At 39.5% G+C, this 14,925-nt stretch overlaps 1 protein-coding gene across 3 annotated transcripts in view; it reads right to left on the bottom strand.

The window, feature by feature from the left end:
- Window positions 1–8,285: 8,285 nt before the first annotated feature.
- gcgrb (glucagon receptor b) overlaps window positions 8,286–14,925 on the bottom strand; it is a 47,633-nt gene continuing 40,993 nt past the window's right edge. For 2 of the 3 annotated variants that reach the window (XM_056372976.1, XM_056372978.1), the window contains 5 exons: window positions 13,256–13,344; window positions 12,726–12,767; window positions 12,365–12,509; window positions 11,495–11,536; window positions 8,286–11,122 (listed from right to left, as the gene is read on the bottom strand). In XM_056372976.1, coding sequence (XP_056228951.1) covers window positions 10,706–11,122; window positions 11,495–11,536; window positions 12,365–12,509; window positions 12,726–12,767; window positions 13,256–13,344 — 735 coding nt within the window. In that variant the 3' untranslated portion in view covers window positions 8,286–10,705. The remainder of the gene's footprint in view (window positions 11,123–11,494; window positions 11,537–12,364; window positions 12,510–12,725; window positions 12,768–13,255; window positions 13,345–14,925) is intronic. The other variant, XM_056372977.1, reaches the window with a different exon arrangement.

The following is a 14,925-nucleotide window of genomic DNA, read 5'->3' as shown; positions in this document are numbered from 1 at the left end:
CAGTGCAGCAGCCGTTGGCCGTGCTCTCAGCTAGCGGTCAATGCTGTCAGTCAGCTGTTCATGATCATGTCCGATTAATTCAAATCATCTACATTCTTAGCGTGTATATGTGTGTGTAGGTTATCCTGTTGTAAAATTATACAGAATCTTGCTGTGGGAAGGAAGAAGAGTCTTCAATTATTATGCTTTGAATTTTTCAGGCAGCAGACTTTATTAGTGAGGCCCCGAAGTCAGTGACCATATTAAAAGATTCATTCAAAGAGAACAGAAGTCTGTGGAGAATTGAAACTGCCAATGAGCTGAATCAACATGAATTAATTAATCCAATAAACAATGTGCATAGATTAGTTTTATAACCCACAGTTGCTTTAGTATGGACACCATCTCTTCTTCTCCTCCTCCTCCTCTGCATCCCCTTTCTGCTTTCCTTGCTTACGTCTCCTGCTTTTGTTCTTATTCAACTAATTCCTCACGTCCCGATTTCTCAGTACCCATTAATTTCTGTCTCTATTAACTACGTAACTTTTTCACCGTCCGAAGGGAACCACTGATGCATGAGGAGTAAGGAGGTAGCCTGAAGCTGTTTCTGTTCGCACCTCCTCATCAGGACGCGAACAACGGATGAAAAGTTCAGCTGGACTGCATGTTCACATCTGTATCCTCCTCCTCCTCATCTCTCTATATGTGTCTCTTTCCCTCCCTCTAAGCTTACTGAGTCATATTTTTAAGTTTTTCTTTTCTCTCTGACTCACTGATCATGTAATTTCTCCTCTTGTTTTCTCTATTTTTTCTCTCCGCTGCTCCCGCTCTACTTGAATATCTCTTTAAGGTGAAAGCATGTTCATTACATATAATAAACAGGGCTTGATTAAAGGGCAGCTTTAATCTAACGTTGAGTGTAATCATGATATTGATGTTGGTGTGTGTGTGTGTGTGTGTGTGTGTGTGTGTGTGTGTGTGTTTGAGTAGATTGCTGTATTGTTAAGAAAAACAAGACCGCGGAGGAAGCATGAACCGCCACTGGAATTTTCTCCCTCCGTCAGACCACTGATCCTGGGTCTGGATGTTTTGGTCGTTATCAAAAAATTCCATTCACCCCCACCCCCCCATCACCCCAACCCCCTACAGACATACACACACACACACACATACACACACACACACACACACACACACACACACACACACACACACACACACACGTCGTCATCTGTTCTTTCTCTGGAAACATCTTGCTGTGCAGGAGAAGGAAAAGCCAGGAGTGGGTTATGACAATGAGGTCATGCCTTCAGTACATTTATCTCCTATTTTGTCAGTGAATGAAAACAGAGGGACGTGGCTGTAAATCTGTGAAATCAAAGGGAGGATACACAACCTCCTGTTTGTCATTTTATTGTCACAGTGTTTGCTGTGGCTCTGCTGCGGCGCAACTACTTTCAGCCCTGTCTTTCTACACAGATTTTGTCTTATTATGTCTAATTGCCATCGATAATCAAATGTCTTTTCATTATAGACCTTATTAACCTTATTTAACTTTAGAGACAGAGGGGAAAAATTAAATTATTGACATAATATAATTATAACCTACCTTGGGTTTCTGACTATGACTATATAGTACATGTGGCCTCCACTGTCTCCACATGCAGTTGCTAAAATGGTTAAACAATTTAATATCTAAATTTTTCTCATGTCTGTGTCATATTCAGCCTAGACATTGTCAAGTGTCTGGTGTCACTTTTATGTAATGTGGCTGGTATGATGTCAAGGTTACTATCTACAGATCTTTTCCCTGTCAATTTTGCGCATGTCACGCATGAAAAATAGGCGAGACGCCGAATCTGTAGATGATGTGTCGCAGCAGCAAGCTGTGAGCCGTGCAGGAGATACAGGTCGTCTCAACAAGAAGTAGAATTACCACCTCGTGGTTGTGTGCCTCCACCAACCTGTCAATTTGCAGTAGGTGTGGTCACTATCTCCCCTTCCTGAGTTACAGTATGATTTTGTTTTTGCAGTGGACCTTTGACCATTTGGATATAAAATGTTACCACTTCATTTTATCCTTACACACATTTGAGTTAAATTGTATCATAATTAGCGCAGGAATTTGTGAGTTATGGCGAAAAATGCGTTTTGTAAGGTCACCGTGACCTTGAACTTTGACCTTTGATTGCCAAAACCGAATCTGTGTATACTCGAGTCATAATTAATGTTTGTGGCAAATTTGAAGGAATTCCCTGAAGGCTACTGAGATATTGCGTTTATGCCTCTGGCCCTGGATGTCGCCAGCGCAGAGGCATAAAAAAGAAAAGAAAAAAAAAATGTTTGTAGCTTCTGGGTTTACTTTTGTGTGGCCCACATGCACATGCACATTTCAATGTGTTCCACTGGCCCCACCTATGCTCTTCCCCTAGGCCCATAGACTTTACATCACAATTATATCATTCCTGGAAGAATACTTTTCTATGCACGCCTAATAACTGACCTACTTTGTCGTTGGAAACGTACCGTAATGGGGAAAATGCTTTTTGGCCACAGGTGATTTTGTTGTTGTAGTAGCTACTGCAAGTGGCCACTGGAAGAAATTGGCAGGTAGAGTGAGTGGAAGCTCTGCATCCAGCTCTTTATACATCCATGAACTGCACCCCTCCCCCATATTCCTTTTCATGACGAAATACATCACATCACTGAGGATAAAAATGTAACTGCTGTTTCACTGTGATATAATTCATCAACACTATTGCTCTGAAAACTAAACCAGATTCATTCTTGACCTTGGAAAAAGTAGTTTGACTCAACTCAAGGTCCACTTACATGGTGTGTCTGAAGCTTTCAGCCACATCTTGTGGTCTTCCGCAGCAAATTTGTGATTTTGCTCTGATGGTCTTTTTCTGGTGTTCATTCAGTCTCTTGTCAAACGTGCTTGTTATTTCACCGAACTGGTGTGTTACATTTCATGTCATAATGATGTCAGACACTCACTTTTCCTCTGAGGGCTCGTCCAGTCTTTAGGGTCTATCTGCAGAGATCTTAATGGTTGGCTTGAATGGTTTGTGCTAAGTGCTGTCTCCTTGGGATTTGAAAAATGGTAAATGCTGGCTGGGCTGTCAGAATTGAACTCATCTTCCAGAGTAAAATGAATAAAGTGGTCAGATGTTTTTTTTTTATTTTTTTATCCAAATTACATTTTCTAAAGTTTTCTGAAATCTGTTGCATGAAGTCAGTCAAATCACAGTGTCATGCTAAGATTAAAGCAAAGGGAAAAACCAAAATGCAAATTTAAGACTGGACAAGAACTTAGAGGTAAGGTAACAGAGAGGGTTGAACTCTAGAGAAGAAAGACTCATTTGTGCTTTGAGGAGAAAATGTACTAAAAAAATTAATAATTTATGAAAGTACAAAAGGTTGATCCTTCTATTTCATCATAGTTTTTCTGCGTTTCCTTCTCCTTCCTTGCCATTCCTTTCTGTCCCCGGATTAAATCATCTTTTTTCACGAAATTAAACTACCAAATATATAAAAAGGCAATAATAAAGAAAGATTTTACTAGGACACATCAGAATTATAAGACAAAGCCAGGGGTAAAATGATCTGGACTAAATGACATTCACTGACTTTCCTCAATCATTTTTCTCACTCAATCATTTTTTCCTCCCTCTTTCCCTTTCATCAACTCCATCAGTCTTTCTTCTAAAAGGCAGCTATGAGTAGCTAATGCTAGGGTTAGTAGACCATGGAAAATAAAAAGTAGGTTCAAGTCAGAATGACAAAGCAAAAGGTGAAGCTAAAAACTAGTTTCTTTAGCTGATACATACCAAAAATCCTCTAATAAATCTTCTGAGCTTGAGAGAAACCCATTCAAACCTTCTTATGCACATATGTACATATATTGAATGCCCATATATGAAACACATGTAGAATATATGTAACATAGAAACATATAGGTAAAAATTATGTATATGAAATCTATTACATATTGACATATATTGTAGCTCATACAAATATGTATGTTAATTTATGTGTGCTTATGTTGCAGACATACAGTATATACAGTCCAAGTCTGAGACCACTTTCCCAGGATGGAAAGATAGACATTAAAATGAATAAGAAATGAATAAGAAAAAACATATAGAAGCATACAGATGTTTTATGTATGCATATTTTTGTAATAAACTTGCATATATAAATTATATATATGCAAGTTATATATCTCCCTTAACAAATATGATCACAACATATTATACCATGTAAAAATTCATGATAGATATTTTTCATATATGTACATGTGCAAATTGTACTATGGGTATTTCATTGTTATTAACTTACATCTTAATCCAGAGGATGTATATGTGTCATAATAATATATCCCCTATATAGGCGACATTTATTGCAACATCACTCTTGATATGGGGACATATATAGCATGAGTAATGTAATAGCTTTCTCTGATGATTAGTAGGGTAATGTAATTAATGAGTAAAAGTAATGATGTGTTTTTCAAATAACTTGCCCCCACGGACAACATTACACCTTTGCAGTGTTTGCTCTATGACCAATGTTCACTATCCATCATCAGTGTTTCGATGCTCTCAGGTGACCTGTCACACCTTTCCATGAACTGCCACTGCAGCTTCATCGATGTCATACAAGCTGATGATTCAATCTGTTTTATTCATTTGCTTTCTGAAGCATGCGCTTCCCTTCTCCACACGCTGTCACAAAAATCTATGTGTTTGGCCTCCATGCCAATCCCTTCTCGCTTAGTAATTAAAATTCACTGCGGTCTACATATGTGAAAGAAAGAAGTGCAGCTCACCCAGTCAGACAAGGCCGGTTAAGAGATGAGACTATAGGTAGTTTAAGAGAAGGACACGTTGCAGGGTCGAGGACAAATCATTTCACGGGCGGTTGGTGCAGCAGCGGCGCTTCTCTGGCAGATGAACTGACAAGTCATTAGTGGTTATGGAAGTCTGAGCCAAGTGTGGAAGGAATCAGCATCTATCTGTGTCTGCTTCTATTGCTGTTACATATATTAGGACTTAATGAGCCATCAGTCATCTGCATTCCTCTATCAGTCACTCGGCCTGCAGGACCAGCGCACGCTGAAGTCTTGTATGACGGCTCTTCACAGATCTCCAGACGCAGGAAAACACATGATGGGAAGAGTTGAGCCAGAGTTGCCAGAGCACATTCCATGTGTTACAAATAAACACACACAACTGCATTTTCGGGTCCAGAGTCAACATGGTCTGAAGCGTGGTCTGTTTGAATTTTGTCACTGTTTATTGTCAAATGCTGATAAAAAGGCTATAAGTTAAAACATATCAATCATTTCTTGTACAGTTTGGTGCCACCGTATGTCCATGTTTCCTTTTCTGAATGTGTCTCTATGGAACAAACACTGAACTTGGTCAGCTCATTGCAGTTCTAGTATGTTGATGTTTTCTTACAAGGAAACATCTCATTTCTCAAAGACTGATTCCTTCTGTGTGTGGCCATTGAACACGAGGACAAGGACCACCGTAATTAAAGTGGGAAAAGTGGGATTTGATTCATATCACAGACCTAATTGCATTGTGCTCGCAAGGGGTGTAATGATTTTTATGCAATATTGACACCCCACCCACCCCAACGCACACAAACCCACAGTATCACACACTGTTCACACAGATGTTTTTTCCTCTTCCTTCACTGATGTGGGGACTGTTAAACCTCACCCAGCCTTTGCCTGTTCTTAGACTCAAGTACTTTCCACAATAGACCTGTCGCAGCTGATTGATTTCTGCTCCATGTAGCTCCTTTGTCGTTCTTATGTCTTTGTTAGGAACTGTTTTTGTCCTGATCCCAAAATAACGTCTCCTGATTTCGTGTGGCGCGTGTATACGACTTCCTATCCAGTTTTAACTCACAGGAAGTCACGGACTAAAGCGACACAAGAAAGATGGAGACTGGTATTCACTCAGAAAATCTGCCGGCCATTGCAACACACACACACACGCACACACACACACACACACACACACACACGCTCACATACACTCATACACACACACACACGCCCATGCACACATGCATGTGATAATTCTAGCCACAAAAATGCAGGGAACCATTGGGGAAAATTGGATTTAGCTTTTAAATATTTATCCATTCAATATCATTCAGTATAATCCCATATATTTAATATTTCACTCAATAATTATACTGGCCTTTGCTTTGAAGATGGCGCTCAGCAATGATGATCTCCTCCGTCTCCTCTCAATCACAGTCTCACCCAACACTTTCACACACCTTTCACCAGATTGGAGATTTTTATGGAGCTGAATATTTGCTGGACTCATGATGACCTTAAACGTAGTTGGTAAGGTAAATGTGGGGAAAATATGTGGTAGAGATTTCATTAATACCTGGAATAGAGGTGTTTTTATACTTCTACAATCCATCTGGCTTCGGGTCTGGGCTGAAATTGAGGTTATTGCTGTAAAACTTTTCAACAATGAACTGGACCTGCTGCTGACAGATGGTTTCAGCAGAGTGATCCTGGGGCTTTATGGAGGATGCATGGAAGATTTCTGACCACTCCAATATGTTTTCAGTGACCCTTCGTGAACATAATGTATTTTCCACGCAGTATTCCTCCCCGCAGACTTGCAACATCACTAATGCCCATGCGGAGGATTAGCTGGTCCCAGTAGTTAGAATAATATGACAGTCCTTAAAATAGATGTTTCCTGTATGGGTACAGTCAGTACAAAATCAACTATTTGATCTGTTTTTGTAATATCTTGGATTTGGTTTCGTAATTAGTTTTTTTTTTTTTCAGAAAATAAGCTTCTGCTTGCTCATTAGACAATCAAGTAATTGAGAGAACAGTTTCTTGATGAAATGGTGAAAGCAAAGTTTTTGCAAAAGCAGATTCGATCAGTATTATTATTGGAAAGGTGTTGAGTGTTTCACTGCTTAAAAACAGATTTTGTTCATGATTGAGTGATACCAGCCTTTAGCTGCATACATAAGACCATGTTATTAATCTGTGTTGTAATGAAATACAATGAATAATGATGAAAGAGGTTCTATGAGGAACTCCATTATTTTTTCTATTTGCTTCTTTGGCCCATGTCCCATCCCTCCACCAAGTTTTGAATAAATCGGTTGTGTACTATTTAAGTAATCCCTCTGATGAACCGACTAACAGACACGGGTGAAAACCTTGTCGGCGGAGGTAAATTTATGTTAAGTTCACAATTTGTGTGTTGTTAATTGGCCTTGAACAGATGAGGCTATGTTGGCTTTATGCATTTAAATAAAACTAGAAGGGCACTCAGACAGCACAGACCTCCACCAAACCCAATGGCAAACAAAATATACTTCAACTCATATTCATAGTTATTGATCCAGATTGAAGGGAATCTTCCCTGGCCCCCTCCACCAAGTTTGGTGCAAATCAGTTCACTCCTTTTTATGTAATCCTGCTGAAAAACAAACACAACCTAATAAACTAAAGCTAAAGTAACAGCAGCCATGGCTGAAAAGATAATCTCCTTGGCATAAGTAATGACAAAACATTTTAATCTATTTTATCTATTGGTCATGAGGCAGTTGTGAACCCATAGTTGCTCATTTTCACCAAAAGATGTCCTGTAATGATCTAGTACATTTAACACCTTCAAAACTCTAAGTAATTCTTTAACAGTGCTTTTTTTTTTTTTACATGAATGTAATCCGTTATAAATGTTGAATGCAATTAATCACATCAAATACTTCAATTAACCCTGGTTGTCCTGGAAATGTGGAATTCTTCCTTATTTGACGAGTCTTTGATGAGCAGGTAAATGGATGCACGTGAAAGGGCGATGCGTATAGCTGAAGTGAGACACAAAGCAATGTACTGTCGTCTTATCCTGTTGTAATAACCGTCTTCACCTGTTGTGAAAGGCAGGCGATTCCTCTGTGACTCATTGTTCTTTAACCAATATTCTCGGCTGACTTCATCCTGCCGTTCGGACCCAGTGGTTAATGTTATACGAGCATGGCGAGGCAGGTGTTTACAGAGAGATTTGTTGATCAATCACACACAAGAGCACACATACACACATGTTGTTTGACACTGGGAGCGTAACCAATATATAATTCATGTGCTGACAACTTATTACCGTCTGCACAACAGGACTTAGATGAGTCTATAATTTCATGTCGCAGAAATCTCCAATGGAAACATGCCTGATGATTGATAATAAGTCCACTGACCGGCTTTGCAGTCAAACATGGTGTGGAATAACTACACAATCATATGCACGCATGTGCGCACACACTTTCATTTATTTGATTTATTTGTCTCATTTTTCGGCTCATGTTGAAACACACTTTACAAGTCGATGAGAGGATCATTTGTGCAGTGAAAGCCGCCACCAGATGTCAGTTAGGTACAACATTTTTTAAACTTTTACATCACAAATTTGGCAAATGCAGGTTCTGCTCCTGCTCATTAGACTCATTGCATAGCTGCAAAAGAATGAATCTCATACTGAAACATATATACTGACAATTTCTTTTTTGGCTGACAGAATTCACTTTAATTGGATCTACAGAGACATATGAGACACAACAATTTGGCTTTTTATATAAAACCTTTTGCTTTCACTCATGACATTGTTTGCTTCGGACCCCTCCTGACAACTGCAACATTTTAAATAAAAGGACAGGTACAATCATGTTCTGCAAAATAGAGTCTTTTCTCAAGATAATTAGTCATTTTCATTTTTGAGTCACCTGGACTTCAAGCAAAAACACACAAACAACACATCCCTCCACCCTTCCCCTCTTTGTCTCTATAATATTCACTTTTATTATTTACATTATACAATGCACTCTCCTACACTTCCAACTGAAGTGTAGTCCGTCTTTTATTAGGAATCTCTTTGTGAAAATCCTTGTCGGCTCCTTTGTGACTGAAATCTATTGACAGCTGAATCCAGTCTGTTTCTTAAATGAAAATGGATTTTTAAACATTTGTCATTTCCATAGTAAGTCATAGTAATAAAAGCGGTTGTGTGAGGCACATTTTTCTCTCTGTGTCATGACATACGAGCCACGATTTAATCAGTAGAGGGAGAAAATAAAATAAATTTGTTCTTCCATTGGTAATGTGGTGATCTTCTCAACAAAAAATATTCACACATTGTGTTATGAAATGCAACACCTTTACTTTAAAAAGCTTTCTGCCATATAAAAAGACTTCTCTCATCTGTACATGTAATTTTCTGAGTCTGTCTCCATTCTTTCCAAACAACACTGTAGCCTATAACTGGGTAAATGTGCAGCTGTATGGACAATGACTGGAGCAACAGGATGATGGTACGGTGGCCCTGAGAGCTCAACACACTGCAACTTATTAAAAACACATGCAAAGAAACAAATGTGCTGCAAATTCAGAAAACGTCTTCATTAATTTGAAAACACACGCGCTGCGCACTTGATTCAATTCTTTTAACTTCAAAAGTCACTGTTGGGCATTGAACTAGTCCCTGCCAGGTCCATCACTTTTTAGTGTCCCCCCTGGAAACACTTCGTTGGGTTGTGTGTATTAGCAGCGCATGTGTTGTCAAATTGATGAAGATGTTTTCTGAATTTGCAGTGCGTATGTGTCTTGGCATGTGTTTTTAATAAGTTGCAGTGTGTTGAGCTCTCAAGGCCACCGTACCATCATCCTGTTGCTCCAGTCATTGCCCATGCAGCTGCAGATTGAGGAGTATTATTATAGGTACTATAATAATACTATAATAATAGTAAAAGTCAAATTTGCCAAACTTATTTCCACTCATTTCACTGCCTGTGTGTCATGTATGAATTTTGTCTGTATGAAAGCAAATCAAGATTTTAAATGAAGCCTCATCACAGGTTAAATTTAGGTGCTCTGGACATTGTGTGTATTTCTAATTACATACAATATATACACTTAGACATTGTTTCACCCATTTATCTCCATTGCTCATATGCATTCAGACAGAAAACAAAAGAAGAAAGTAATGTGCATCAAAGAATGGATTTAATGCTTTACCCAAATCATATAAAACCCGCAAAGGTATATTATTATTTTTCTTTGTTTGGCTTTGGTCGTTTAAAACCAGAATAACTTAAACATCATAGCACAGTCTTGAAGATGAAAGCATCCATCCTCTGTGAGACTGCCTGAGCATGACAAACACCGTGTGGCAGGAGTCATACAATAACCACGTCCATGCATGCTGTAGTCCACATTCAGGTTCATAAAACCATAAACAACAAAAAAAACACTGACACTGAGAGGTTTTTGTAGGAGAGTACAACAGACACACAACACAAGCATGATTCACAACGGCCACAGTCAGCAGCGCAGAGGTGGGCGGGGTGTGATGGCAAAGGGTCGAAATGACTTCATACACACATTCACACTGACACGCCACTAGAGTTTAATCATTCCTGATGTCTGAAGTCAATAGGTGCTTTTTTTTGCTCAAGGTCCCAAAACCAATAAATATTCATTTGCAGCTGAGCAGGTTAAAACATCACCACCTGCAATGTCATGCAGGTATGAACATCCTGCTCTGTGTGGCTCACTTCCTCATTCTCCTCATTCACACTCAGGCCGTCCATAAACACTGCTCTGAAACAACAATAAGCACAATCAGTGAGAGTTTTCACGATGAGGTGAGAGCTCAGAGCAGGTTTGCCCTCAGACATTAGTCTCCTCTCCCTTCAGAGGGTATACGCGGCACTGCGCCCTCTCTTCCAGACACACGTCCTCTGTGGTGGTGCTGGCATGGCTGGCGGGGCCTCGGTGTGGCAGAAAAGAGAACTGGAGGGTGTGTCTACTCTTGGCAGGCCTGCCCTTCCCCATCCCGTTGCTGTAGGAGACGACCAGTCGGCGGTTCTCCTCCGGTGCGGCGGAGCAGGACGGGCCTCCGTCAGCTTTGCTGAGGCGGGGCGAGTCACCGCTGGGGTCGCTGGCGTTGTTGTCGTGGAGGTCGGGCAGATTGCCGGTGGCGATGCTGCCGCTCTTGATGTGCGGCGTGTGGCTGTGGCGGTACTCCTCGTCAATGTCCTTTCCCAGCTTCCACCTCTTCCACTTTTTCAGCATCTCTGACTGCACCTGAGGCACGATGGGATAGCAGAGAGACAGAGCAGATAGCGGAGGGACACATGAAGCATTGTGATGAAGATTAAATAAGACACTGAGCACTTCATTAGATGGACGTCTCCTGCCAAAGACTACATTTAAAAGTTTAGAGATAAGCAGATGGACGATGTTGTGTCCGTCCCACTTTGTAGACAAAAGAATCAATTGGGTCTTGAACAAAGATGGAGCTTTTAGAGATATAAAAAGACGATAAAGGTTGGCAACATGAACACTGATTATGAAAAATGTCTAATTTATCTTCTCTACAAAGGGGAGGGAAGGAACTGCAGCTATGGAAGAGATTGAATTAAGGTGCTTCCTGACATGAAAGCACATCTATCTCACCTCTTTGTTGACGAAGCAGTAGAGGATGGCAACCAGCAGGCCCTGAAATGGAGGGAGGAGCTTTAACATAACAGTCACATCAAATACTGAACAAAGAAACTAATGAAACTAATGTTACTTTTAACTGTGTTTTAAAGGACAAAGCTCTGACCATTTCATCTTTTTAATATTATCAACAAATACCCAGATATCACTTAAATATAAATTCCACTGTTCTCCAAAAATATAACATACCATAAAGGTACCAGTGGAGTTTTGGATCAGTAGTAATGTTACTCAGTAATGTTTTTTATGAGTGCGCCTCTGTTTTGTATGATATCATTAACAAGGATGCAGGTGAAGTGATACACATTCCTGCAAATGGCTTCACACTATTCTACTCATCTACAGGGGGCTGTAAACTCAACCTTTTCCAGATATCAGCTTTGCAGATGAGTTATGGTGAGTAACACCGCATGTAAACAGAAAACACCACAGGGGACCTTTACATACAAAATACAAATACTATTCATTCATTATTCACCCATTTGTACTGTGGTTTATTCCAGATCCATGTTATTACTCTTTCTCAACTGAAAAGTGGTGAAACATTTTACAAGGGAAAAGTATGAAATGGATAAAAGACATTTTGACATTGTAAATCTTTTTTGAGGTGGAATATTAATTATAGACAAAAGAAATGCTCAGTGTTCTAAATGCCACAACTGCAAACTGTGATGAAACATATGACAGAAAATAACACCCAGTTTATTTATAATCAAACGTTTCTGAGAGGAAAAATGCATTTCGAAGAGAGAGAGAAAACACAGTGAAACACACTACAACAAAATGTGAAGAAGAGAGTTAAGTTTCCGGTAAAGTTGTTCTGACCTGAAAGGAATTAAACAGGAGGTCACAGAAGAGGCGAATGAGGCGCAGCATGGAGCCTTTGGGGACCGACTCGTCGATGACAAAGGTGAAGAGGATGGCGTGAATCCCCAGCAGAGGGATGAGAGTCAGAGTGGACTTTGCCAGTCTGCACCAGAGAAGGAAACGGGACAAAGGGAATAGTTGCAAGGACTACAGAATATTACAAGAAACTAGAAAGGTCAGCTGCTACTCATTTCACGTACCACCCTCATCCTACTGACCTTCATCAGGTAAGATTAAAGGTCCCATATTTGACACTTTTCCTACATTTTAATTTGAGGTGTTGATATCTATAAGAAGATATATCTGTGGTTTAAAGTACCTAAAACCAGGGCCTCTTCTCTTCTGATTGGCTGACTGTTTTCTGAGTGATCAAATAAAAATATAGCAGATTTCAGGTCAACACTGTGAGAAACCAGATCCTGCAAGATTGAACGGTGGGTTACAGAGGACCTGATGGTTTGATACTTTCTTATTAATATAGAACCCAGACCTGCTTCATAATCAAAAAAGACATGGAACAGGGTCATTAAACTTTACAGAGTAAGAATTTACATTATATTATAATAAAAAAAAAAAAACGTTAAGCTATACAAACATATAGCAGGAGAAAAATACTTAAATACTTCATTACACTATTCAGTATAATAACTATTTCTGAAATGAAATGCAAGGAGGTAAAACGTTAATTTGTAAGCTTTTAAAGAAGCTATAATAATGATAGATCACATGACTACTAAAGGGGTTGATTATAGTAATGACCTATCACCTGATTCTGCAGACTCATCTCTACAGAACACTACAGGACCTTTCGTACACCACCTGTCTGGCAAATATCCCCAGTTCTCTCACCTGAACTTGTAGTCGGTGTATCTCATCTGATGAGCTCTGAGTTTAGACATCAGGATTTTGATAATTCGGATGAATATGAAGAAGTTAATCTGAAAGAAGAAGATAAGGGGAGTTAAATGGAGGCCAACAAATATGCAAAATATGTTCTGTAGATTTTTAGATGACTTAATGTGTGAGACAGAGATACAGAATGCCCATAACTGGACTGTCATTTTTTAAACTCCTGAGTCTTTCTGTGGCCTGTGGGCTTTGACCTGGGCAGACACACACACACACACACACACACACACACACACACACACACACACACACATCTAGTGATCTAATGCAGAACCCTCTCTGATGACAGAGAACATTAATTATTACAGCACTCAAGTTATTAGCGCTCCAAGTTTGGTAATGTGTGTATGTTGTCTTGACAGATGTGTGTGTGTGTGTGTGTGTGTGTGTGTGTTCGAGTGTACACAAACATAGTTTATTTAGGTGTGAATGTGCGTGTGAACAATAGTTGAACCGCAGGGTTGTGTTTGGGATTGTTGTTGGATGACATATGACATAATGTCTGTTACACAACCGTACAGCAACTATTTCAACCATTACAATAAAGAGACTTTTTCCACAGAGCACATACAGCACCGCAGGACTTACACAGTTCGGGAAATGAGCAGGTTCATTAATACATTTTTGAGTGTGTGTGTGTACACGTACGCTTTTGCATGAGGTCACACAGGTTGTGACTGTTAGTTAATGTGCACTTGTGCTCATAAGTGTGTCCATCCATAATGTTGTTTGTCTCTATGGGAACAGGAGGCAGGAAACACACAAGAGGAATTCCATAATTTATTTCTGTGTCTGTGTGTGTGTGTGTGTGTGTGTGTGTGTGCGTGTGTGTTGTGGTACATCTATGTGCAAGAATACTAAAAACACTATGCAAATGATAGTCCAGCTACAAGTCAGTCTTCCAATTTAGGGTGGGAATTTTAAGAATATTATGAAGTAATTGATTTTGATTTCTTGAGATCATAATTAGAATCTCACTGTAATGAGGCTGTTACAACTTTTACCGCTGCTTTTGTTTTTTAAGATTAAAAAAAAGGATAAATATGAGGGGTTGCGAGATGGTTCACAACATACAACCAATAGAAAAATGAGATTGTTAATTTCGTTTTCCTGTGGATAATTTTATCTCCTAGGGCCTCTAAAGGTTACTGAAAGAAAACAAGAAAAAATTACTTCAAATGTGCAAAAGAGAAAACCTTGGGCATGCTTACTCACTAAAGAAAAATTCAGTTTCATAAAAAAAGTCGGAAATCAATTTCTTCATTTAGATCTGGATATATTGTAAAATTTGAAAACATCTCTCTCTCTCTCTCACCTCAGAGGTCAGCACTGTTCTTTGACTGACTGACTCTTTGCCATCGGTCAACAGTGCAAATGTATGTGTCTGCGCTCACTCAAAGTGTAGCTGGTGATATGGATGACAGGGGGACAAACACTGATCCTCAACCCGGGCAGGCAGCAACTAAAAAGAATGTTGTGTTTATCGTTTGAACACATTTTGGCTTCGGTGAAAATGACTCAGAACAAAAACCCAACTAAAACCAATTTGTTTAATCACTTGGAACACAATCACAGCGCTTAATACAAAGAGTGCATGGCATTCAAAAAAA

This window comes from Seriola aureovittata, chromosome 3 (assembly GCF_021018895.1).
Source record: "Seriola aureovittata isolate HTS-2021-v1 ecotype China chromosome 3, ASM2101889v1, whole genome shotgun sequence".
NCBI lineage: Eukaryota > Metazoa > Chordata > Actinopteri > Carangiformes > Carangidae > Seriola > Seriola aureovittata.
The sequence above is the reverse complement of the archived record's forward strand: the minus strand, read 5'-3'. Positions and strand labels throughout refer to the sequence as shown.